At 39.2% G+C, this 25,000-nt stretch overlaps 1 protein-coding gene and 1 long non-coding RNA gene across 3 annotated transcripts in view; both read right to left on the reverse strand.

Moving 5' to 3' along the window:
* LOC133640407 (neurexin-3b) overlaps positions 1–25,000 on the reverse strand; it is an 869,211-nt gene that overhangs the window by 808,263 nt on the left and 35,948 nt on the right. For both annotated transcript variants that reach the window (XM_062033799.1, XM_062033798.1), the window contains exon 3: positions 522–539. In XM_062033799.1, coding sequence (XP_061889783.1) covers positions 522–539 — 18 coding nt within the window. The remainder of the gene's footprint in view (positions 1–521; positions 540–25,000) is intronic.
* On the reverse strand, positions 23,348–24,445 carry LOC133640411 (uncharacterized). The gene is made up of 2 exons (XR_009824138.1): positions 24,334–24,445; positions 23,348–24,116 (listed from the first exon to the last, which is right to left on the reverse strand). It is a non-coding gene; the product is annotated as an uncharacterized LOC133640411 (long non-coding RNA).

Below are 25,000 nucleotides of genomic sequence, written 5' to 3' on the forward strand. Positions count from 1 at the left end.
TTAACATTTGACCATGACTGTGTATATATATATTGTTTTATTAAGTAGTAATCTTTATTGTAGTAAGCACATGCCTAAAATATCTTTTAAAAGGCAATGACTCAATTAAATAGGTATAGACTTCATTATCCGATTAGTCGATTTGTCAAAATTGTCATTAGTAGCAGCCTTAATTGGAAGAGTACAAAAATTAACATTTTGCCAGTAGGCTTTTTGTTACAGAAAAGAAAGTGGCAGCTCAAATTAAGTTCACCTGTAAGGGTTATAGTTCAAGGAAATGTCACCCTAAAGCCTAGTATTCATAAATTCTGCGTTGTGTAAATATTTAAACGCTAACTTTTAGCATGACCTACTTTTTTTTAGTATTAGTAGAAATCTGTGTTCATAAACTGCATGGAAGGAACTCCTAATTAATGACATTAAGAACACGTGTGCCCCTTATGTATACTTTCTAACTCAAGCTAATTTCAAATACAAAAGAAAGCATGTATAGAAAGCAGGTGTGGAAGTTATAAACTCACCTGGTGTTCTCTGGACTGCTTCCAAATGATGAAAGAAACAAAGAAAAAGCAAAGAGAAGTTCCAAATTAGCAACACACTTCAAATATGTTTGCATGTCAGCCTATCATGCAAAACAAAACAAAAAGTGCTAAAGAGGACCCCAACACTCAAAGGTTCTCATGTAAAAGAGCAAAGAAGGTGCCCCCTTGACATGCCTGATCAAAAACTTCAGTTGCTGTGGAGAGAAAGGATTAAATCTGTCCCATCTGTGAAGGGAATCAGATATTACACATTTGGCAAAGAACTCTTTCAAAATGAGAATATTGTTCCAACATAATATTCTACACCCAAGTCACACATAGATGCATAAATCCACACGTGAGGATTTATGGTGAGATTTTTTTTTTTTTCCTGAAAAAGCCCTCTTGTAAAACACTTTTTCACTATCATTTTCACCTTCAATAATCCTTTTTCTGACACCAATTAATCTCCCGGTGGGTTTTTCCTCTGAGGAATGCTCACTTTTTGCAGGCAGATGGTTCGACGCCTTCATTTTGGCAAGTTTCTTTGAGTCGGATCTCACCGACGGATGACTCCTTGTGCGTATGAAATATGAAAGGTGCCTCATGACAGCGTTGAGGATGTTTAGTTGCAAAACCGACTCAAATAAACAAGGTGATACATTGAAAACAAATAAGTAGAGAAAGTAGGGGTGTGAATCTTTGGGAACCTAACGATTCAATCCGGTTCTGATTCCTGCGGTGACGATTCGAGTCAGAATGTATTATTTGGTATAATAAATGTAATATACAGTTTACAAAACACGTTGAAGGTTAGAAAAACTCCTGGTTGCATGGAAATGGCCTAAAAATATATTTTTGAAAACAAAAACAAAAAAAACAAAAATATTTAAATATTATTTTTATTTATTTTTTTGTTTAGTTTTTGTTTTATTTTTTTTGGTTTGTTTTTTTATTTTTATTTTTGTTTTTTTATTTCTTTGTTTGTTTTTTGGGGGTTGTTTTTTGGCAAGTTTCTTTGAGTTGGATCTCACGGGGAAAAAAATTAATTAAAAAAAACATTTAAAAAAAAAATAATAATAATATATATATATATATATATATATATATATATATATATATATATATATATATATATATATATATATATATATATATATATATATATATATATATATCACTAGGTCGTCAGTTTGTTGTTTTTGTGAAAACAGTATAAAAAATTATATATATATATATATATATATATATATATATATATATATATATATATATATATATATATATATATATATAATTTTTTATTTTTTTATTTCTTCAAATTAAATTTTAAAAAAATATATATATACACATATATATATATATAAATATATATATATTTTTTTATAATTAAATTTAAAATATATATATATTTATTTATTTATTTATTTTATTTTATTCACAAGTAGGAAGAGCATGATAACATGAATGTGCAGTACTGTAAATGATGGAGTGTATACAAACCCCGTTTCCATATGAGTTGGGAAATTCTGTTAGATGTAATTATAAACGGAATACAATGATTTGCAAATCCTTTTCAACCCATAATCAATTGAATGCACTACAAAGACAAGACATTTGATGTTCAAACTCATAAATGTTTTTTGTTTTTTTTGCAAATAATAATTAACTTAGATTTTCATGGCTGCAACACGTGCCAAAGTAGTTGGGAAAGGGCATGTTCACCACTGTGTTACATGGCCTTTCCTTTTAACAACACTCAGTAAACGTTTGGGAACTGAGGAGACACATTTTTGAAGCTTCTCAGGTGGAATTCTTTCCCATTCTTGCTTGATGTACAGCTTAAGTTGTTCAACAGTCGGGGGGTCTCCGTTGTGCTATTTTAGGCTTCATAATGCGCCACACATTTTCAATGGGATACAGGCAGGCCAGTCTGGTACCCGCACTCTTTTACTATGAAGCCACGTTGATGTGGCATTGTCTTGCTGAAATAAGCAGGGGCGTCCATGGTAAAGTTGCTTGGATGGCAACATATGTTGCTCCAAAACCTGTATGTACCTTTCAGCATTAATGACGCCTTCACAGATGTGTAAGTTACCCATGTATTGGGCACTAATACACCCCCATACATCACAGATGCTGGCTTTTACACTTTGCGCCTATAACAATCCGGAAGGTTCTTTTCCTCTTTGGTCCAGAGGACACGACGTCCACAGTTTCCAAAAACAATTTGAAATGTGGACTCGTCAGACCACAAAACACTTTTCCACTTTGTATCAGTCCATCTTAGATGAGCTCAGGCCCAGCGAAGCCAACGGCATTTCTGGGTGTTGTTGATAAACGGTTTTCGCCTTGCATTGGAGAGTTTTAACTTGCACTTACAGATGTAGCGACCAACTGTAGTTACTGACAGTGGGTTTCTGAAGTGTTCCTGAGCCCATGTGGTGATATCCTTTACACACTGATGTCGCTTGTTGATGCAGTACAGCCTGAGGGATCGAAGGTCACGGGCTTAGCTGCTTACGTGCAGTGATTTCTCCAGATTCTCTGAACCCTTAGATGATATTACGGACCGTAGATGGTGAAATCCCTAAATTCCTTGCAATAGCTGGTTGAGAAAGGTTTTTCTTAAACTGTTCAACAATTTGCTCACGCATTTGTTGACAAAGTGGTGACCCACGCCCCATCCTTGTTTGTGAATGACTGAGCATTTCATGGAATCTACTTTTATACCCAATCATGGCACCCACCTGTTCCCAATTTGCCTGTTCACCTGTAGGATGTTCCAAATAAGTGTTTGATGAGCATTCCTCAATTTTATCAGTATTTATTGCCACCTTTCCCAACTTCTTTGTCACGTGTTGCTGGCATCAAATTCTAAAGATAATGATTCTTTGCAGTTTGAACATCAAATATGTTGTCTTTGTAGCATATTCAACTGAATATGGGTTGAAAATGATTTGCAAATCATTGAATTCCGTTTATATTTACATCTAACACAATTTCCCAATTCATATGGAAACGGAGTTTGTATATCATACACCACTTTTCAATTGTATACGCAGTCTTAGTAGATCACACGCGACACGCCCACTGATAGTACGCGCTACTTTATATTGTAGTTTGGTAGTTGGATCTTAGTTGACCAAACACGAATGTGTTTAGAATTAGCCACTGAGGTGAGATTTGCTCCCCTGTCTCCCAAATGGCGGCCACTTTTCCTCCCACGTGTGAAGGATGACATTGGCGAAGGAAAAGGGAAGGACGAATCGTGGCTGTGACGGGGGAGCAGGGGGTGGGGGGGCGGTGAAGGACGACTTCTGCATCCGAGTACGACAATGCATCGCACGACGCGTTGCACAAAACGCGGCGTGCGATTGCGAGAACGTCAGCGCTCGCTTCCTGTTTGCGTGTCGAGCAGTCGACTTGATGCACGGGGGGGGGGGGGGGGGGAATCAAAGCTTTCTCTCGACGCCGCAGCCCAGCCAACGTGCTGTTGAGGACATGCGGCCTCGGCGTAATCCGCTGCTCTATTTTCACAAGTCAAATCCAAACATCATTTTCAGCTCGGGCACTCAACACGAATGCCCTCTGCACCCCCCTCCCCCTCCCCATGACCTACTTTTTTATAGTAAGATTATTGTAACTGTCATTTTTTTTTTCTCCCATGTCTGTTTATTAATCCCTAAAAGCTAAGCTCGAAGGCATCATTTCAGCACTTGCTCACCCGAGTCTTCAATTACCGGCCCCCCCATTAAAGGCCTACTGAAATGATTTTTTTTTATTTAAACGGGGATAGCAGATCTATTCTATGTGTCATACTTGATCATTTCGCGATATTGCCATATTTTTGCTGAAAGGATTTAGTATAGAACAACGACGATAAAGATTGCAACTTTTGGTATCTGATAAAAAAAAGGCTTGCACCTACCGGAAGTAGCGTGACGTAGTCAGTTGAACATATACGCAAAGTTCCCTATTGTTTACAATGATGGCCGCATGAAGTGAGAGAGATTCGGACCGAGATTTCCCCATTAATTTGAGCGAGGATGAAAGATTTGTGGATGAGTAAAGTGCAAGTGAAGGACTAGTGGGGAGTTGAAGCTATTCAGATAGGGAAGATGCTGTGAGAGCCGGGGGTGACCTGATATTCAGCTGGGAATGACTACAACAGTAAATAAACACAAGACATATATATACTCTATTAGCCACAACACAACCAGGCTTATATTTAATATGCCACAAATTAATCCTGCATAAAAACACCTGCGTGTTTGTTATGCTAGCTCCTAGCTCCTCTGCTAGCTCCTAGCTCCATAGAACACGCCAATACAATTCAAACACCTGATCAACACACACAATCACTCAGCCCAAAAGACCGTTTACCTAACCCAAGGTTCATAAAGCTTATATATTTTTAAAAAGTTACGTACGTGACGCGCACATACGGTCAAGTTATCGAATGTTTAGCAGCCAAGGCTGCATACTCACGGTACCTGATATTCAGCTGGGAATGACTACAACAGTAAATAAACACAAGACATATATATACTCTATTAGCCACAACACAACCAGGCTTATATTTAATATGCCACAAATTAATCCTGCATAATAACACCTGCGTGTTTGTTATGCTAGCTCCTAGCTCCTCTGCTAGCTCCTAGCTCCATAGAACACGCCAATACAATTCAAACACCTGATCAACACACACAATCACTCAGCCCAAAAGACCGTTCACCTAACCCAAGGTTCATAAAGCTTATATATTTTTAAAAAGTTACGTACGTGACGCGCACGTACGGTACGGTACGTGTTATGCTAGCTCCTAGCTCCTCTGCTAGCTCCTAGCTCCATAGAACACGCCAATACAATTCAAACACATGATCAACACACACAATCACTCAGCCCAAAAGACCGTTCACCTAACCCAAGGTTCATAAAGCTTATATATTTTAAAAAAGTTACGTACATACGCAAAAAAAGCCAAAGCTGCATACTCACAGTAGCACGTCTGCGTCTTTGTCATCCAAATCAAAGTAATCCTGGTAAGAGTCTGTGTTGTCCCAGTTCTCTACAGGCGTCTGTGTATCCAAATCAAAAGTCCTCCTGGTTAGAGTCTCTGTTATCCGAGTTCTTCTATCTTGACTGCATCTTTCGGGAATGTAAACAAAGAAGCGCCGGCTGTGTACTGTTGTGGCTGACTACGTTCGAAAAATACGTCCATTTCGCACCGACAACTTTCTTCTTTGCTTGCTTGGCTTCCTTCTCCATAATGCAATGAACATGATTGAAACAGATTCACGAACACAGATGTCCAGAATACTGTGGAATTATGAAATGAAAACAGAGCTTTTTCGTATCGGCTTCAATGTGGAAGGCATACCCGTGTTCGCCGGGCTACGTCACACGCATACGTCATCCTCAGAGGCGTTTCGAACCGGAAGTTTAGCGGCAAATTTAAAATGTCACTTTATAAGTTAACCCGGCCGTATTGGCATGTGTTATAATGTTAAGATTTCATCATTGATATATAAACTATCAGACTGCGTGGTCGGTAGTAGTGGGTTTCAGTAGGCCTTTAAGGCAGCAGATATTTTAAAGCAAAATGGCCTTTTTAAAAACTCCATTCCGAATGCAGCATGTGGGGTTTTTACACCAGCAATCATTTTACATAAATAATGGAGCGCAGCTCTTAATAACCTTGACCTTATGAATATTACACTGCACTAACCCGAGGTTTTCCAGAGGACTTCATATCGCCCGCCTTCGTTAATTGAATTACAAAATTGGCGGCTGATATCCACATAATTACCATAAAAGGTACTGATATTTGCGCAGCAAATTATATATACTGTAGCTGTGGTGAAATATGACGGCAAAACGAAGCACATGTGGTGAATTTTTCTAATAAAAAGGAGCAAGTGTGCGGAGATAGGTATGTGGGCTTGTATTAAGCCTCAGGGAGTTGAACGCCCCTGCCTTACATAGTTCCGGGTCACCCTTGGGCAAGGTGTAGCACCCGAATGCCCCCCCATCAGGGTTACGATACCCCCCATGAACTACACTAAAAGAGGATGCGTTACCCGGCCCGGAGGAAGCCCGGGGCCCTCCTCCGGAGCTAGGCCCGGAGGTAGGGCTCGTCAGCGAGCGCCTGGTGGCCGGGCTTGCCACGGAGCCCGGCCGGGCACAGCCCGAAGAAGCTACGTGGACACACCATCTTCTCTGCCACGTGGGCCCACCACCCGCGGTCGGAACCAGTGGGGTCGGGTGCGCTGCCAAGTGGATGGCGGTGAAAGTGGAGGCTCCGGACGGACCAATTCGGGGCAGCAGAGGCTGACTTTCGGGACGTGGAACGTCTCTACGCTGGTGGGGAAGGAGCCTGAGCTGGTGCGAGAGGTGGAGCGCTACCGGTTGGATCTGGTGGGGCTTACCTCTACGCATAGCAAGGGCTCTGAAACCACACTCCTGGACAAGGGATGGACCTTGTTCACTTCTGGAGTTGCTCAGGGTGTGAGGGCACAGGCGGGTGTGGGGATACTCACGAGTCCCCGGCTGAGTGCCTGTACGTTGGAGTTCACCCCAGTGGACAAGAGGGTCGCCTCCCTTCGCCTTAGGGTTGGAGGGGGGAAAACTCTGACTGTTGTTTGTGCATACGCACCAAACAGGAGTTCAGAGTATTCAGCCTTCTTGGATACCTTGCATGGGGTCCTGTATGGGGCGCCGGCAGGGGATTCCATAGTCTTGCTGGGGGACTTCAACGCGCACGTGGGCAATGACAGTGATACTTGGACTGGCGTGATTGGGAGGAACGGTCTCCCTGATCTGAACCTGAGTGATGGATTGTTATTGGACTTCTGTGCTAGTCACGGACTTGCGATAACAAACACCATGTTCAAGCATAAGGATGCTCATAGGTGTACCTGGTACCAGAGCACCCTAGGCCAAAGATCAATGATCGATTTTGTAATCGTATCAGCTGATCTGAGGCCGTATGTTTTGGACACTCGGGTGAAGAGAGGGGCTGAACTGTCAACTGATCACCATCTGGTGGTGAGTTGGGTTAGATGGCAGGGGAAACCTCTGGACAGACCTGGCAAACCCAAGCGTGTAGTGCGGGTGAACTGGGAACGTTTGGAGGAGTCCTCTGTCCGGAAGGACTTCAACTCCCACCTCCGGCGGGACTTCTCTGCCATCCCTGTGGAGGTTGGGGACATTGAACAGGAATGGGCAATGTTCAAAGCCTCTATTGCTAAAGCTGCAGATGCGAGCTGTGGCCAGAAGGTCTTAGGTGCCTCAAGGGGCGGTAACCCTCGAACACCCTGGTGGACAGTGGTGGTCAGGGAAGCCGTCCGACTGAAGAAGGAGTCCTACCGGGGTATGTTATCCCAGGGGACTCCGGAGGCAGTTGCAAGGTACCGACGGGCCCGAAGGGCAGCGGCCGTGGCTGTGGACGAGGCTAAGCAGAGGGTGTGGGAGCAGTTCGGGGAATCCATGGAGAAGGACTATCGGGCGGCACCAAAGCTGTTCTGGAAGACCATACGGCACCTCAGGAGGGGGAAGCAGGGAACCATCCAAGCTGTGTACGGCAAGGATGGGACTTTGCTGACTTCAAGTGAGGAAGTCGTGGGGCGTTGGACAGAGCACTTTGAGGAACTCCTGAACCCAAATACATCAGACACACCTTCCCTGATAGGAGCAGGGCCTGAGGATGATGGGGGATCGACGTCGATCTCTCGGAGTGAAGTCACTGAGGTAGTTAGACAACTCCACAGTGGCAAAGCTCCGGGGGTTGACGAGATCCGTCCAGAAATGCTGAAGGCTCTGGGTGTTGATGGGCTGTCTTGGTTGATACGCCTTTTCAACATTGCGTGGAAGTCTGGGACAGTGCCGAGGGAGTGGCAGACTGGGGTGGTGGTTCCCCTTTTCAAAAAGGGGGACCAGAGGGTGTGTGCTAATTACAGGGGTATCACACTACTCAGCCTCCCTGGGAAAGTTTACGCCAAGGTACTGGAAAGGAGGGTCCGGCCGATAGTCGAACCTCAGATTCAAGAGGAGCAATGTGGATTCCGTCCTGGTCGTGGAACAACTGACCAACTCTTTACGCTTGCGGGAATCCTGGAGAGGGCCTGGGAGTATGCCTATCCAGTCTACATGTGTTTTGTGGATTTGGAGAAGGCGTATGACCGCGTCCCTCGGGAGATCTTGTGGGAGGTGCTGAGGGAGTACGGAGTGAGGGGAACCCTGCTGAGGGCCATCCAATCTCTGTACAACCAAAGCGAGAGTTGTGTCCGGGTGCTTGGATGTAAGTCGGATCCGTTTCCAGTGGGGGTTGGTCTCCGCCAGGGCTGCGCTCTGTCACCTATCCTGTTTGTGATTTTCATGGACAGGATTTCTAGGCGGAGTCGTGGCCATGGCGGAGAGGGTATACGTCTCGGGGGGCTAAAGGTTGCGTCACTGCTGTTTGCAGATGATGTGGTCCTGATGGCACCTTCGGTTCGTGACCTTCAGCTCTCACTGGATCGGTTCGCAGCCGAGTGTTCAGCGGCTGGAATGAGGATCAGCATCTCCAAATCTGAGGCCATGGTTCTCAGCAGGAAACCGATGGTTTGTACAGTCCGGGTAGGGGACAGGACTCTGTCCCAGGTGGAGGAGTTTAAGTATCTCGGGGTCTTGTTCACGAGTGAGGGAAAGATGGAGAAGGAAATCAGCCGGAGAATCGGAGCAGCTGGGGCAGTATTGCAGTCTCTCTGCCGCACTGTTGTGACGAAACGGGAGCTGAGCCAGAAGGCAAAGCTCTCGGTCTACCGAGCTATCTACATTCCTACTCTCACCTACGGTCATGAAGTGTGGGTAATGACCGAAAGAATAAGATCGCGGATACAAGCGGCCGAAATGAGTTTCCTCAGAAGGGTGGCTGGCATCTCCCTTAGAGATAGGGTGAGAAGTGCAGTCACCCGAGAGAGACTCGGAGTAGAGCCGCTGCTCCTTCGCTTGGAAAGGAGCCAGCTTAGGTGGTTCGGGCATCTCGTGCAGATGCCTCACGAGCGTCTCCCTAGGGAGGTCCTCGTTGCACGTCCCACTGGGAGGAGGCCCCGCGGCAGGCCAAGGACCAGATGGGGGGATTACATCTCCTCTCTGGCCTGGGAACGCTTCGGGATTCCCCAGGAGGAAGTCGCAAATGTTGCTCTGGAGAGGGAAGTCTGGGGGTCTTTGCTGGAGCTGCTGTCCCCGCGACCCGATTCCGGATAAGCGGTTGAAGATGGATGGATGGATGGAAGTGTGCGGAGATGGTGATCACACTTGTATATAGGGATGTAACGATATTTTCCAAAAAAATCATATCACGAGTATTAAGAGAAAAATTATCGCAGTTGTCATATTTATCGCCGTATTTGTCAATGTGCTTGACCTTATAAATATCACACCGCAATAACCTGAGGTTTTCCAGAGGACTTTACATCACCCCCCTTGTTAATTTAATGACAAAAATGGCGGCTGATATTCACATAATTACCATAAAAGGTACTGATATTTGCACAGCAAATTAATATACTGTAGCTGTGGTGAAATATGACGGCGAAACGGAGTGCATCTGGCGAATGTTTCCAACAAAAATGAGCAAGTGTGCGGAGAAAGTGATCACACTTGTATATAGGGATGTAACGATATCAAAAAAATTCATGCTACGGGAATGGTGAGCAAAATTTTCACGGTTAGGAATAGGGATTTGGATTTAAAAAATGTAAAAGTGGAAACGTTTTGTGGAAGAAAAAAACCAACATGTTTATTGCTATTAAACATTCACATTAAATAGACACAATTGAAATATTAGAATTTTATATTAATGAAATTATAACTAGGTCCTACATTCAACAATAAGAAATATGCAGCAATACAAAACATAGAGTATGTGCAAAAAAACAACAAAAAAACACTTGTATTGTAAAGTTGCTGCTCATTATTCCGGGGGTTTGTGAATGCACCTAAATCACCGCGAAGATAGTAGAAAAACATTTATTTTTAAAAATGAATTCTTGAATATTTACAATCGTTTCAAAATCGTCGTAGATATGAATCTTGTTTTGTAAGTTAATCTTTTTTTTTACAGGACCCCTGTTAAACAGTATCCGAACCATTACTTAAAAAAATGGAACACTTGCATTTTTATTTTTTTTAATATAAAAATTAATTATATGATTATGAAATTGTGCGAGAATAGACAACATTTGAATATTTAAATTACATAAATGAAATGATAACTAAGTCATACATTAAAAAACTAGAAATATGCAGCACTACAAAACATAGAGAATGTGCAAAAAAAAACACTTGGTTGTGTTCTACTGTTGATGCTCATAATTCCGCGGGTTCGTGAATGCACCTCAATCCCCGCGAAGATAGTCGAAAAAGCGTCTTTTTAAAAATGAATTCTTGAACATTTATAATCGTTTCATAATTGTGGTTAAAATGAATCTCGTTTTGGATGTGAATCTTTTTTTTTTCCCGATATCCCTATTAAACAGTACCCTAACCATTACTTAAAAAATGGAAAACTTGCATTTTTTTTTTTTAAATGTCAAAATTTTAATATTTAAATTACATAAATGAAATGATGACTAAGTCATACATTAAAAAATAAGAAATATGCAGCAAGACAAAACATGGAGTATGATAAAAAAAACTACTTAATTGTGTTGTAATGTTGATGCTTATAATTCCGGGGGTTCGTAAATGCACCTCAATCAAAGATAGTTGAAAACCGACTTCTTAAAAGTAATTTCTTGAACATTTTTAATTGATTAAAATTGTCGTAAATATCAATCGTGATTTGGATATGAATAAATTTTTTGGGCAACCCTGTAAAAAAACAGTGCCCGAACTGTTACTTAAAAAAGAAAAACTTGCAATTGTGCGACATTCACGTAGAATAGACACAATTGAAATATTTAAATTATATAAATTAAATGATACCTACGCCATACATTAAAAAATAAGAAATATACAGCAATACAGAACACAAAAAAACGACTTAATTGTTTCGTAATGTTGATGTTTATAATTCTGGGGGTTAGTGAATGCACCCCAATCACTGCAAAGATAGTCTAAAAAAACGTCTATTTAAAATTCTTCAACATTTATAATCGATTCAAAATCCTCGTAAATATGAATCACAATTTGGATGTGAATACAATTTTGGTTAAGAAAAAGAAAACAAAAAGTTATTTATTACGAAATTGTGCGACATTCTTGTTGAATAGGCAAAATTAAAATATTTAGATTATATAAACTAAATGATACCTAAATCATGCATAAAAAAATAAGAAATATGCAACAATACAGAACACAGAGAACGTGTAAAAAAAAACTACTTAATTGTGTTGTAACCGTGATGCTCATAATTCCTGGGGTTTGTGAATGCACCTCAATCACTGCGAAGATAGTAAAAAAAAACATATTTGTAAAAATAAATTATTGTACAATTTGTCGTAAATATGAATCACGACTTGGATGGGAATATTTTTTTCCGGCACCCTTATTAAATAAAGAGTGCCTGAACCGTTACTTAAAAATTGTAGAATTTGCAATTTTGGTAAAAAAAAAGAAGTTAATTATTACGGAATTGTGCGACAATTTTGTTGAATGGACTAAATTGAAATTTGTAAATTATATAAATCAATTGATAACTAAGTCATACATTCAAAAATAAGAAATATGCAACAATACTAAACGTTGAGTATAAAAACTACTTAATTGTATTGGAATGTTGATGCTTATAATTCCTGCGGTTTGTGAATGCACCTCAATCATAGTCGAAAAAAGTATTTAAAAAAAATACATTCTAAAACAGTTATAATTGATTCTAAATAGTCGTAAATATGAATCACAATTTGGATGTGAATCATATTTTTACGACACCCTTATTAAACAGTGCCTGAACCATTACTTTAAAAATGGAGAACTTGCAATTTTGGTAAAAAAAGAAAAAAAGAAACATATTTAACTATTACGGAATTGTGCAACATTCTTGTTGAATAGACAACATTTAAATATCTAAATTATATAAATTAATTTGTACGTAAGTCATGCACTCAAAAGAAGAAATATGTAAGAATACAAAACACAGAGAATATGTGAAAAAAGACGACTTAATTGTGTTGTAATGTTGATGCTCATAATTCCGGAGGTTCGTGAACGCACCTTAATAAACTGTCAGAGGATGTGCTGTGTGGTTGCGGCTACAATCTTGTTTTGTTTTTTCCGAATAAAGACATTTTCTCCGACAAATTTCCTTCAGTCCGACCTTATTCAAAGTAAACTACCTCAAAGTATTGTCCTTCTGAGCCTCGTGGGTTAGCAGACAACAATTAGCACCACTCTACGCAGGCCCGTTCTACTCAGTCAGCCATCTGCCCGGTTTACCAGACAGCTCCTGGGGGGGTCTCGGTGCTCGCAAAGTGTATAAGTGTGTGCACAGCTCCATAACCGGGAATGGGTGTGCACGTGCGAGGTCTGGGGCCCGAACATATAAATATTCACAGGTCTGACAGATGTGCATTAATGTGGCGTACCAACAGAAAGCCAACAAAGACAGGTGTGCGGAGCAGTTGTTTGCATTTAATTGCGACCAAATGTTGAACGTCTGATGACCTGAAGAGCTTAAGCGTGTGCTTGAGGGTTCCTTGAACAAGAATATCGGCACTTATGAACGACATGGCAATCAAACTGCCCTTTATTGCCATGTTATTGCGCAATACTAAGATATTCAAATACCGTAATATACTGTAGCAGAGACGACAACGAGTGTGCTAATCGATAGCTATTAACTGGCATGCTAATCGCTAGCCAACTTCTAGTGCCCGGCTCGTTCGTTGGCAACTTGCCCAACTAATTGCGAGCTGGTAATTAGAATGCTAATCGCTAGCAGATGTGGGTAGATTAGCCGAAAATTGCAAGTAAAAGTATCGTTACTTTAGAGCTGGGGTGCTCAAAGTGGTTAGCATTCCAATATTATGCATGCTAGCTTTTTTGAAAATGTTGCACCTTAGCGTCATACAGTATATTTTCTTATTTGACGAATGGTGCCTGTTAGCATGTCAACATTATTTTATTTTTTTTAGCTAATTTTGTAGGTACAGTATACACTTAAGTCATGTTTTGGTATTTGATGCATGCTATCGTTAGCGTGCTATAATTTTAAACACATTTGTCAAGGTACACATCTCAAAGTAATATATTTTAGTACTTGCCGCATGCTAATGCTAACATCAGAACAATACTTGTTTAACTAATTTAGCAGATATACACCTCTGTGTCATATATTTTGATATTTCACTAGTGCTAACTATAAGCCTGCTATTGTTAGCATAGTACTGCTAACACGCTAGTTTTTTTTTTAGTTTTTTTTTTTTTTTAGCTTATTTTGTTTATATATTTGTTACTTAACGCCATCTGGCCAACGTGCTAACTGTTAGCATTTCAGTTCGGCTTTGGATCTTCAGCATTGACAACATTTCTACCGAATTTGCATTTTCCAGTTCTTTGAATTAAAAAATCAATATGTTGTACTGGTTTTGAAGGTGTAAACTACCAAAATGGCCCCCGCAGCCTTTGATTTGTCAGTGTTTGGCCCTCAGGGGAAAAAGTTGTGGCACTCTTTCCTGAGAGTAATATGACTCAAGTAAAAGTAAACAGTTTTTCCAAATAATAACTTCAGTAAGACTAGTCAGTTAGCGATACGGTAACAATTCCCAATACCTAGGAATCGGTACCAATTTTTGGTACTTTTGTGTGAGTAGATAAATATTAATTGTTTGAGGATAAAATTGTATTTTTCAATGTAATGTTTTAATGTAATGTTGTCAAACTAGGAAGTAGCTCTGTCCAGGAAGCTAAATGTTTTATGTTGTGCCCTAAAAAGTGTTGATGCTGTACATACTGTGCTTATTACACACCAGCTGTTTGATTGTAACATTCCTCTTAGTTGTAGTTTCCATTACCAAATTTAGATGTGTTAATATCGCCATGTGAAATCGCTAATGCTAATAGTAGCCTGTCTATGGCAAATTCAATGTAAATTAGTATCAAGCTGGCAAATTTTAAAGAGCGAAACCTTTCTTAACCTTGGAGCATTTTCTACCAAGCGTACGTGCATTGTTGCTATTGAAAAATGCAACGTTACTGTCAGAGTTTGTAGGTGCCGAACCCCAAGATGCAGAGATGATGGCAGGCATTGAACAGGAAAACACGATTTAATTAAGATACTATGGCAAAAAACAAAAACAAAAGGGTACAAACAAAAGGCGCGCACAAGGCGGAGAACAAACTAGGCTATAAACTAAAATAGCACAAAGGCTAACTGTGGACAATAAACAAAAACACTTACTGTGACACGAAGGAACTATGACTAAAGCGGAGTGGACAAAAGTAGACGGAGCTACAACGACAAATAGGTAGAAGCTACGGGTAGAAGTGACAAGTGACAAGTATTCTAATGACAATGATCCAGCCGTGACTGGAGGGCAGGACAGGTTTAAATAGCAGCTGGCTGACTGGCACCAGGTGTGGCCAGGTGCCAATCAGCCACAGCTGAGGGGACAAAACACTCAGGGAGATAATCAGGAAATAACCAAAATAAGAGTGCTGACAGGAACTAAAGACAGGAAACTAAGACAAACGCAGAGGAAAACTAAAACTTGACCAAACTGTCAGGGACAACCCTGACAGTTACTGAGTGGGTGTTTGTCCGAGTGCGCCCCGAGTGCTGCTTAAGTGGGTTGTTTACGTGAGCCGGTGTTTAGTCTCCTGTGGCGTCACGTGCAACAAAGTGGCACTGTTTGATTTTACGTGAATCGATACACGGTAGTACCGACGGAATTGTGCGATACTCACGGTGAATAGACAACATTTAAATATTTAAATTACATAAATGAAATGATAATTAAGTCATACATTAAAAAATAAGAAATAAGCAGCAAGACAAAACGTTGAGTACGATAAAAAATAATAATAATTGTGTTGTAATGTTGATGCTTATGATTCCGAGGGTTCCTGAATGCACCTCAATTTACCGCAAATATAGTCAAAAAACAACTTCTTAAAAGTAATTTCTTGAAATTTTTAACTGATTTGAAATTGTCGTAAATATCAATTGTGATATGAATTATTTTTTTTTGCCAACTCTGTTAAACAGTGCCCGAACTGTTACTTAAAAAAGAAAAACTTGCAAATGTGCGACATCCACAAATTGAAATATTAAAATTATATAAATTAAATGATACCTGTGTCATACATTAAAAAATAAAACATATACAGCAATACAGAACACAGAGAATGTGTGAAAAAAACCCGACCTAATTGTTTGGTAATGTTGATGCTTATAATTCTGGGGGTTCGTAAATGCACCTCAATCACCGCAAAGATTGTCTGAAAAACGCCTATTTAAAATTCTTAAAAATTTATAATCGATTCAAAATTGTCATAAATATAAATCACGATGTGGATGTGAATAATTTTTTCCGGCATTCCTATTAAACAGTGCCTGAACGGTTACTTAAAAAATGGAAAATGTTCAATTTTGATTAAAATAAAGAAAAAAAAAGTTTATTATTTACGGAATTGTGCGACATTCTTGTTGAATAGACGACATTGAAATATTTTAATTATATAAATTAAATGATACCTAAGTCATACATTAAAAAATAAGAAATATGCAACAATACAGAACACAGAGAATGTGTGAAAATAGCTACTTAATTGTGTTGTAATGTTGATTTTCAGAATTCCTGGGGTTTGTGAATGCACCTCAATCACTGTGAAGATAGTTGAAAAAACGTCTTTTTAAAAATCAATTCTTGAACACATAATCGATTCAAAATCGTCGTAAATGTGAATCACTATTTGGATGTGAATATTTTTTTCCGGCACCCTTGTTAAACAGTAAAAAAAAAAGTTAATTAATACGGAATTGTGCGACATTGTTGTTGAATAGACGAAATTGATTTTTTTAAATTATATAAATCAAATGATAACTAAGTCATACATTAAAAAATAAGAAATATGCAGCAATACATAACACAGAGAAAGTATTAAAAAAACCAATTAATTGTGTTGTAATGTTGATGTCCATAATTCCTGGGGTTTGTGAATGCACCTCAATCACCACGAAGATAGTCGAAAAAAACTATTTTTAAAAATCAAATCTTCAACATTTATAATCGATTCAAAATCGTCATAAATGTGAATCACTATTTGTATGTGATTTTTTCCGGCACGGAATTGTGCGACATTCTTGTTGAATCCACAAAATTTTATTTTTTAAATGATATAAATCAAATGATAACGAAGTCATACATTAAAAAATAAGAAATATGCAGCAAGACTAAACATTGAGTATGATAAAAAAAACAACTTAACTGTGTTGTAATGTTGATGCTCAAAATTCCGGAGGTTCCCGAATGCACCTCAATCACCGCAAAGATAGTCGAAAAACGACTTCTTAAAAGTATTCTCTTGAACATTGATTTAAAATTGTCGTAAATATCAATCGTGATATGAATCTTTTTTTTTTGGCAACCCTGTTAAACAGTGACCGAACTGTTACTTAAAAAAGAAAAACTTGCAATTGTGCGACATTCAGGTAGAATAGACAAAATTGAAATATTTAAATTATATAAATTAAATGATACCTAAGTCATACATTAAAAAAATAACAAATATACAGCAATACAGAACACAGAGAACGTGTGAAAAAACCGACTTAATTGTGTTGTAATGTTGATGCTCATAATTCCTGGGGTTTGTGAATGCACCTCAATCACTGTGAAGATAGTTGAAAAAATACATTTTTAAAAATCAATTCTTGAACACATAATCGATTCAAAATCATCGTAAATGTGAATCACTATTTGGATGTGAATATGTTTTTCCCGCACCTTTATTAAACAGTAAAAAAAAAAAAGTTAATTATTACGGAATTGTGCGACATTGTTGTTGAATAGACGAAATTTAAATGTTTTAATTATATAAATCAAATGATAATTAAGTCATACATTCAAAGATATGAAATATGCAACAATACTAAACATTGAGTTTGATCACAAAAAACTACTTAATTGTACTGGAATGTTGATGCTTATAATTCCGGGGGTGCCTGAATGCACCTGATAAGATATATGCAACAATACAGAACACAGAGAATGTGTGAAAAAAAACGACTTAATTGTGTTGTAATGTTGTAATTTGGTCGGTGCCCATAAAACCACCGGACACCCATCCGTGGCGGAATGAGTATGAAAACTGCCCGACCCCACCTGCAGTACCTCCGCAGACCCCCAGAAGAGTCGCGGATCCCCCTGTTGAAGACCCGCTGCGAGAACCCTGTCATTTATCGGCAGCATGTGTTGGCGGCGGTGTTTGCGGAGGCATTAGACGGACAAATTAGCCATCTCTGTTCTCATTACCCTCCTAATTATGGCTCCCCGTCTCTGTTGCATAATCAACAGTCAGCCACATCAGTTAATGGGAGGCAGAAGGCGAGGTCAGCGTGAGCGCCATCATGCCAATCCACCAGGAGGAACTGGGACTGGAGTTGTAAGAAAAGAAGGGATTTTTTTTTTTTGGTGTCCATTTACACGTCTAGCGATACGGCCATCCTTGTGCGAGCTGTCTGGGATAACCGTAACCGCGCTCTTGTTTCAACCTGAGGATATCATCGGTCGCCTGTCAGACTCTTGGGGGGTTTATTAGACGAATGGACCTCCTGCGTGGAGTGCTCGGAGAAAGTGGGACGCAGCGGAAAGGGGACGAGTCCGGTGGTGCCGCTCCGCTGCCTCGCAACCAGCACATCGCGTGCTGTTGCCAACAAGGCCGCGGGGCAAGCGCTTGGGTTTTAAGCTCTTCTTCTTCGGCTTAGTTTCAGCAGGAATACCAAAAAACGGCACTTTTTTTGGATATCTTCAGTCGTTATGTGAGACAAAAACACACTATTTTTACCGATAATAATAATAATAATAATAATAGATTTTATTTGTAAAAAGCACTTTATATTGAGTAAACAATCTCAAAGTGCTACAGTGTATTAAAAAAAAAAAAAAAAAATTAAAAAGATGATAAAGAAAAAAAATAAAAAAAATAAATTAGAACAGCCAAATAGCTATAGCTAGTATGCACATATCTAAAAAAAAAAAAAAAAAAGGCTTTTTTAAAAAGAAGGGCTTTTAAGCCTTTTTTTAAAAAAAGCATCCACAGTCTGTGGTGCCCTCAGGTGGTCAGGGAGAGCGTTCCACAGACTGGGAGCAGCGGAGCAGACATGTTCGTAGCTTTGTCTCTGGAGGTTGGAGGAGGTTAGCCTGTCGTGTGGAGGATTTGGGGGTGAGTAGTTCTTGAAGGTAGAGGGGGGGCATTTCCATGGAGGCACTGGTGGGTTAGCAGGGAGACTTTGAAATCAATCCTGAGTGGAACAGGAAGCCAGCGAAGGGATTTGAGAATTGGGGTGACGTGGTCATATTTCCGCACTCTCATCAGGATCCTAGCAGCACTATTCTGTTGTGCATTCTAAATAGTAAAAAACAGCTAGCACAATTTTTTTAAAATTCCGAACCTGGTACTTTTTGGCACCGACTAAATCCCGCCGGTCCTACGTAAAATCCAGCGGTGCCAAGTTACAGTACCTGGGGGTCACGCTCGGTTGCCGACTCCTTTCTTGGCTTTTGATTGATTGATTGATTGAAACTTTTATTAGTAGATTGCACAGTACAGTACATATTCCGTACAATTGACCACTAAATGGTAACACCCGAATAAGTTTTGCAACTTGTTTAAGTCGGGGTCCACGTTAATTAATCCATGGTACAAATATATACTATCAGCATAATACAATCATCACACAAGTTAATCATCAGAGTATATACATTGAATTATTTACATTATTTACAATCCGGGGGGAGGTGGGATGAGGAGGGTTTGGTTGATATCAGCACTTCAGTCATCAACAATTGCATCATCAGAAAGTGGACATTGAAACAGTGTAGGTCTGACTTGGTAGGATATGTACAGCGAGCAGAGAACATAGTGAGTTCAGATAGCATAAGAACAAGAATATACATTAGAAATACAGTTGATTATTTACATTTGGTTATTTACAATCCGGGGAGGTGGGATGTGGAAGGGGGAGGGTGTTAGTCAAGGGTTGAAGTTGCCTGGAGGTGTTGTTCTAGTGCGGTTTTGAATTCATTAACGTGGACCCCGACTTAAACAAGTTGAAAAACTTATTCGGGTGTTACCATTTAGTGGTCAATTGTACGGAATATGTACTGTACTGTGCAATCTACTAATAAACGTCTCAATCAATCAATAAATCACTCCAGGAGCACTGAGAGCGGACTCAGCCAAACTACCTCTGGGCCAGGGATGTCAAACATGCGGCCCGTGGGCCGAATCAGGCCCAGCGAACAGGTTCGATCCGGCCCGCGAGACGAGTATGCTGAGTGTAAAATTGAACTGCATTTTTAAACTAAAGAAAATGCTGTTCTAAATGTGTCCACTGGGTGTCGCAATAGCATTTCTAGTTTGCAAGGAAAATGGGTTATACAAGCGAATTTACAGAAACTGAACAGTGGTAATCACAAATGAGGTAGTTTATACATAGAAGCGTTTTTATTCATGTTTTATTTTGTTTTTGTTCAATCCTAGACGGGTTGTGACTTAAAGTTGAATTGCTTTGTAGACACACTGAGATTAAAGGCCTACTGAAAGCCACTACTACCGAACACGCAGTCTGATAGTTTATACATCAATGATGAAATCTTAACATTGCAACACATGCCAATACGGCCGGGTTAACTTATAAAGTGCAATTTTGAATTTCCCGGGAAACTTCCGGTTGAAAACGTCTATGTATGATGACGTATGCACGCAACGTCAATGGTTGAAGCGGAAGTATTGGGACACATTGTATCCCAATACAAACAGCTCTGTTTTCATCGCAAAATTCCACAGTATTCTGGACATCTGTGTTGGTGAATCTTTTGCAATTTGTTTAATGAACAATGGAGACTGCAAAGAAGAAAGCTGTAGGTGGGATCGGTGTATTAGCGGCTGGCTGCAGCAACACAACCAGGAGGACTTTGAGTTGGATAGCAGACGCGCTATCCGACGCTAGCCGCCGACCGCATCGATGATCGGGTGAAGTCCTTCGTCGCGCCGTCGATCGCTGGAACGCAGGTGAGCACGGGTGTTGATGAGCAGATGAGGGCTGGCGTAGGTGGAGCGCTAATGTTTTTATCATAACTCTGACGAGGTCCCGTAGCTAAGTTAGCTTCAATGGCGTCGTTAGCAACAGCATTGCTAGGCTTCGACAGGCGGCACAGCATTAACCGTGTAGTTACAGGTCCAGAGTTTGGTTCGGTGTCTCCTGATAGTAGTATTGTTGATCTGCTGTCTATCCTTCCAGTCAGGGGCTTATTTCTTTTGTTTCTATCTGCATTTAAGCACGATGCTATCACATTAGCTCCGGAGCTAAAGTGCTTCACCGATGTATTGTCGTGGAGATAAAAGTCACTGTGAATGTCCATTTCGCGTTCTCGACTCTCATTTTCAAGAGGATATAGTATCCGAGGTGGTTTAAAATACAAATCCGTGATCCACAATAGAAAAAGGAGAAAGGTACAAGGGCTCATTGGATTCGACACTAAGTTACGGTCAGAGCGAAAAAAGATACGTCCTGCACTGCGCTCTAGTCCTTCACTCTCACGTACCTCATCCACGAATCGTTCATCCTGGCTCAAATTAATGGGGTATTCATCGCTTTCTCGGTCCGAATTGCTCTCGCTGCTGGTGTAAACAATGGGGAAATGTGAGGAGCCTTTCAACCTGTGACGTCACGCTACTTCCGGTACAGGCAAGGCTTTTTTTATCAGCGACCAAAAGTTGCGAACTTTATCGTCGATGTTCTCTACTAAATCCTTTCAGCAAAAATATGGTAATATCGCGAATTGATCAAGTATGACACATAGAATGGATCTGCTATCCCCGTTTAAATAAAAAAAAGTCATTTCAGTAGGCCTTTAAGTCTAAATTCATTGTGTTCTTCATGGTGTTTTTGCAACTGCACCATTTATTTTCCTCTGAATTTTCTGAAACTTGAAGTGTTTTGTCAAGAGGATTTTTTGTGATATTTACATTTTCAGAATGTGCTTGTTCTATTTTGGGCCAACGTAAAACAAAGAAAACAATCTGAAGTTGTCGTAGTTGTATTTTTAAGTTATTATGCCATGATTTTCCCCGTCCGGCCCACGTGGGAATACATTTTTCTCCATGCGGCCCCTGAGCTAAAATGAGTTTGACACCTCTGCTCTAGGTAATGTTGCAATTGTCAATGCCAACAAAGAAAATTGACTTCAAAAGAACTGCTCCAACTTAAGAAAAGTAAGGCTTCGCTTTTTCCAAAAATGCTTTGCTATTGACATGCTACTGATTTAGGGTTGGCGATTTTACGTGGCGACCTCAACACCTCCAAATGTGTTCATGAAAACTACAACTAATGCATGTTACAGTCAAACAGCTGATGTGTAATAAGTGCAGAACTTACAGTATTAACACTTTTTAGGGCGCAACAAAAAACTAAAAAAAACTATACACTACTGCCAATCTAATGTTGCGGACTTGCAACTGTAGTTGAGACTCAAAAATGTGATAATATTATTTAATATATAATAATTGCACAGCAGTTATAAAAGTCTGCTCATTTTCAAATGTTGCAATAAATTAAACAATGAACATTTATTAATACACACAAAATGTATAAATGATATGTATTTTCATTAATAATGACCTTCTATGTACCTTTTTTTCACCTTATTTTATTGTTTTCTAAACATTTTTAGCTTATATTTACCCTCTTTTCACCTTATTTTATATTTTATTGACCTTCTTTTACCTTCTATGTTTTCTTCTTTTAACTCATAATTACCTTCTATTCACCTTCATTCACCCCTTATTCACCCCTTCGAATTGCCTTCTTTTTCCTTATATTTGCCATATTTTACTTTATATTTACCTTATATTAATCTTCTTTTGACTTCAATTGACCTTTTCCCACTTGCTTTTACTTTTTATTACCGTCTATTGCCTTGTGTTTACCTTCTATACACTGTATTTTACCTTCTATTTAACTTCAATTTACCCTATACCTTTTTGTACCATCTTGTACCTTCTATTTAACTTGTTTGACCTTTTGTTTACCTTTTAATTACCTTATTTTACCTTTAATTCACATTGTATTTAACTTTTTTTAAATCCTTTTTTACATATAATTTAGCTTATTTCAACTCCAGCTTACCCTTTACCTTGTCTTACCATTTATTTAACTTGTTCCTTCTATTTACCTTTTTTCTACCTTCCCTTGCCTTCGATTGACCTTCATTTATCTTTACCTTCTTTTACATTCAATTTACCTTCTATTTCACTTGTTTTACCTTCTTTTATGCGGTCCAGATTTTATTTTTTATTTTTTTGGTTACACTCACACAATTAATCAAAGCAAAATAATATAAATCGAAGCTTTTCTCTCACCGAATAAGTCGATTAATCCTTGCAGCCCGAGGCAAAATAATAGCCTAAGGCAAACAACCTTTCACTATTTCGAATTCACAGAAAACGGAAAGACATGTTTTTGTCCTACAGTTATAAAAATCTGCTCATTTTCAAATGTTGCAATAAATTGAACAATGAACATTTATTAATACACACAAAATGTATAAATTATATGTATTTTCATTAATAATGACCTTCTATGTACCTTTTTTTCACCTTATTTTATCGGGGGTTCCTTCTAACATTTTTTAGCTTATATTTACCCTCTTTTCACCTTATTTTATATTTTATTTACATGCTTTTACCTTCTATGTTTTCTTCTTTTAACTCATAATTACCTTCTATTCACCTTCATTTACCCCTTATTCACCCTTTCTAATTACCTTCTTTTTCCTTTTATTTACCATATTTTCCTTTATATTTACCTTATATTAATCTTCTTTTGACTTCAATTGACCTTTTCCCACTTGCTTTTACTTTTTATTACCTTCTATTGCCTTGTGTTTACCTTCTATACACTGTCTTTTACCTTCTAATTAACTTTTATTTACCCTATACCTTGTTGTACCATCTTTTAAATTCTATTTATACTTGTTTGACCTTTTGTTTACCTTTTTAATTACCTTATTTTACTTTTAATTTACATTGTATTTAACTTTTTAAAATCATTTTTTACATATTATTTAGCTTATTTCAACTCCAGCTTACCCTTTACCTTGTCTTACCATTTATTTAACTTGTTCCTTCTATTTACCTTTTTTCTACCTTCCCTTGCCTTCGATTGACCTTCATTTACCTTTACCTTCTTTTACATTAAATTTACCCATTACCTTCTATTTCACTTGTTTTACCTTCTTTTATGCGGTCCAGATTTTATTTTATTTTATTTGGTTACACTCACACAATTAATCAAAGCAAAATAATATAAATCGCAGCTTTTCTCTCACCGAATCAGTCGATTAATCCTTGCAGCCCGAGGCAAAATAATAGCCTAAGGCAAACAACCTTTCCCTATTTCGAATTCACAGAAAACGGAAAGACGTGTTTTTGTCCTACAGTTATAAAAATCTGCTCATTTTCAAATGTTGCAATAAATTGAACAATGAACATTTATTAATACACACAAAATGTATAAATTATATGTATTTTCATTAATAATGACCTTCTATGTATCTTTTTTTCACCTTATTTTATCGGGGGTTTTTAGCCTAATGCAAACAACCTTTCAGTACTTCGAATTCACAGAAAACGGAAAGACGTGTTTTTGTCGTACATAAAGATTGTGGATGATGGACAAAATTACCAAAAAAAAGTGCATTTTGCCCTTTAAAAAGTGTGCCTTGATTGCACTTAAGTAGCATTCAGTGAGCATTCCCCTGATGTTTTATTCCCCCCCGGGAGCGGGGCTAGTCTGATTTAGACTGGCAAGAATAGGTCAGCAGAGGAGGAAAGTCAACATGATTCTGTTTGCACAGTTTTTCATTTACCCCCCCCCACCCCCCACATGAAACCAGCAGCTCGCCAGATCCCTCTGATGTAGTCCCTTTGGTCGTGATGTACATTTTTCTCGTCGTGACTCAAAAGACGCAATTAATCACACTACTCTTGGCATCAGTCGGCATTAGAAAGATGGGGAGCACATCAAATATTCTTCGCCCAGCACACAGAAAAATGGCGTTTCCTGGAAAGGCACCAGTAGCGACTTACAAATGGGCCCTGCGTGATATCACACGTGCTGGTCAAACCCGTGGACATAATATCGTATCAAAGAGTGGTATCGCCCTCAAGCTCCCCCACAATAAAAACAGACAAACCTGGCACAGAAAAAGAGGAAATGAAGTTATCGCTCATCCAAACATTTTGTACCTTCAAGTCCCTGCACGTCCTTG

This window comes from Entelurus aequoreus, linkage group LG23, assembly GCF_033978785.1.
Source record: "Entelurus aequoreus isolate RoL-2023_Sb linkage group LG23, RoL_Eaeq_v1.1, whole genome shotgun sequence".
NCBI lineage: Eukaryota > Metazoa > Chordata > Actinopteri > Syngnathiformes > Syngnathidae > Entelurus > Entelurus aequoreus.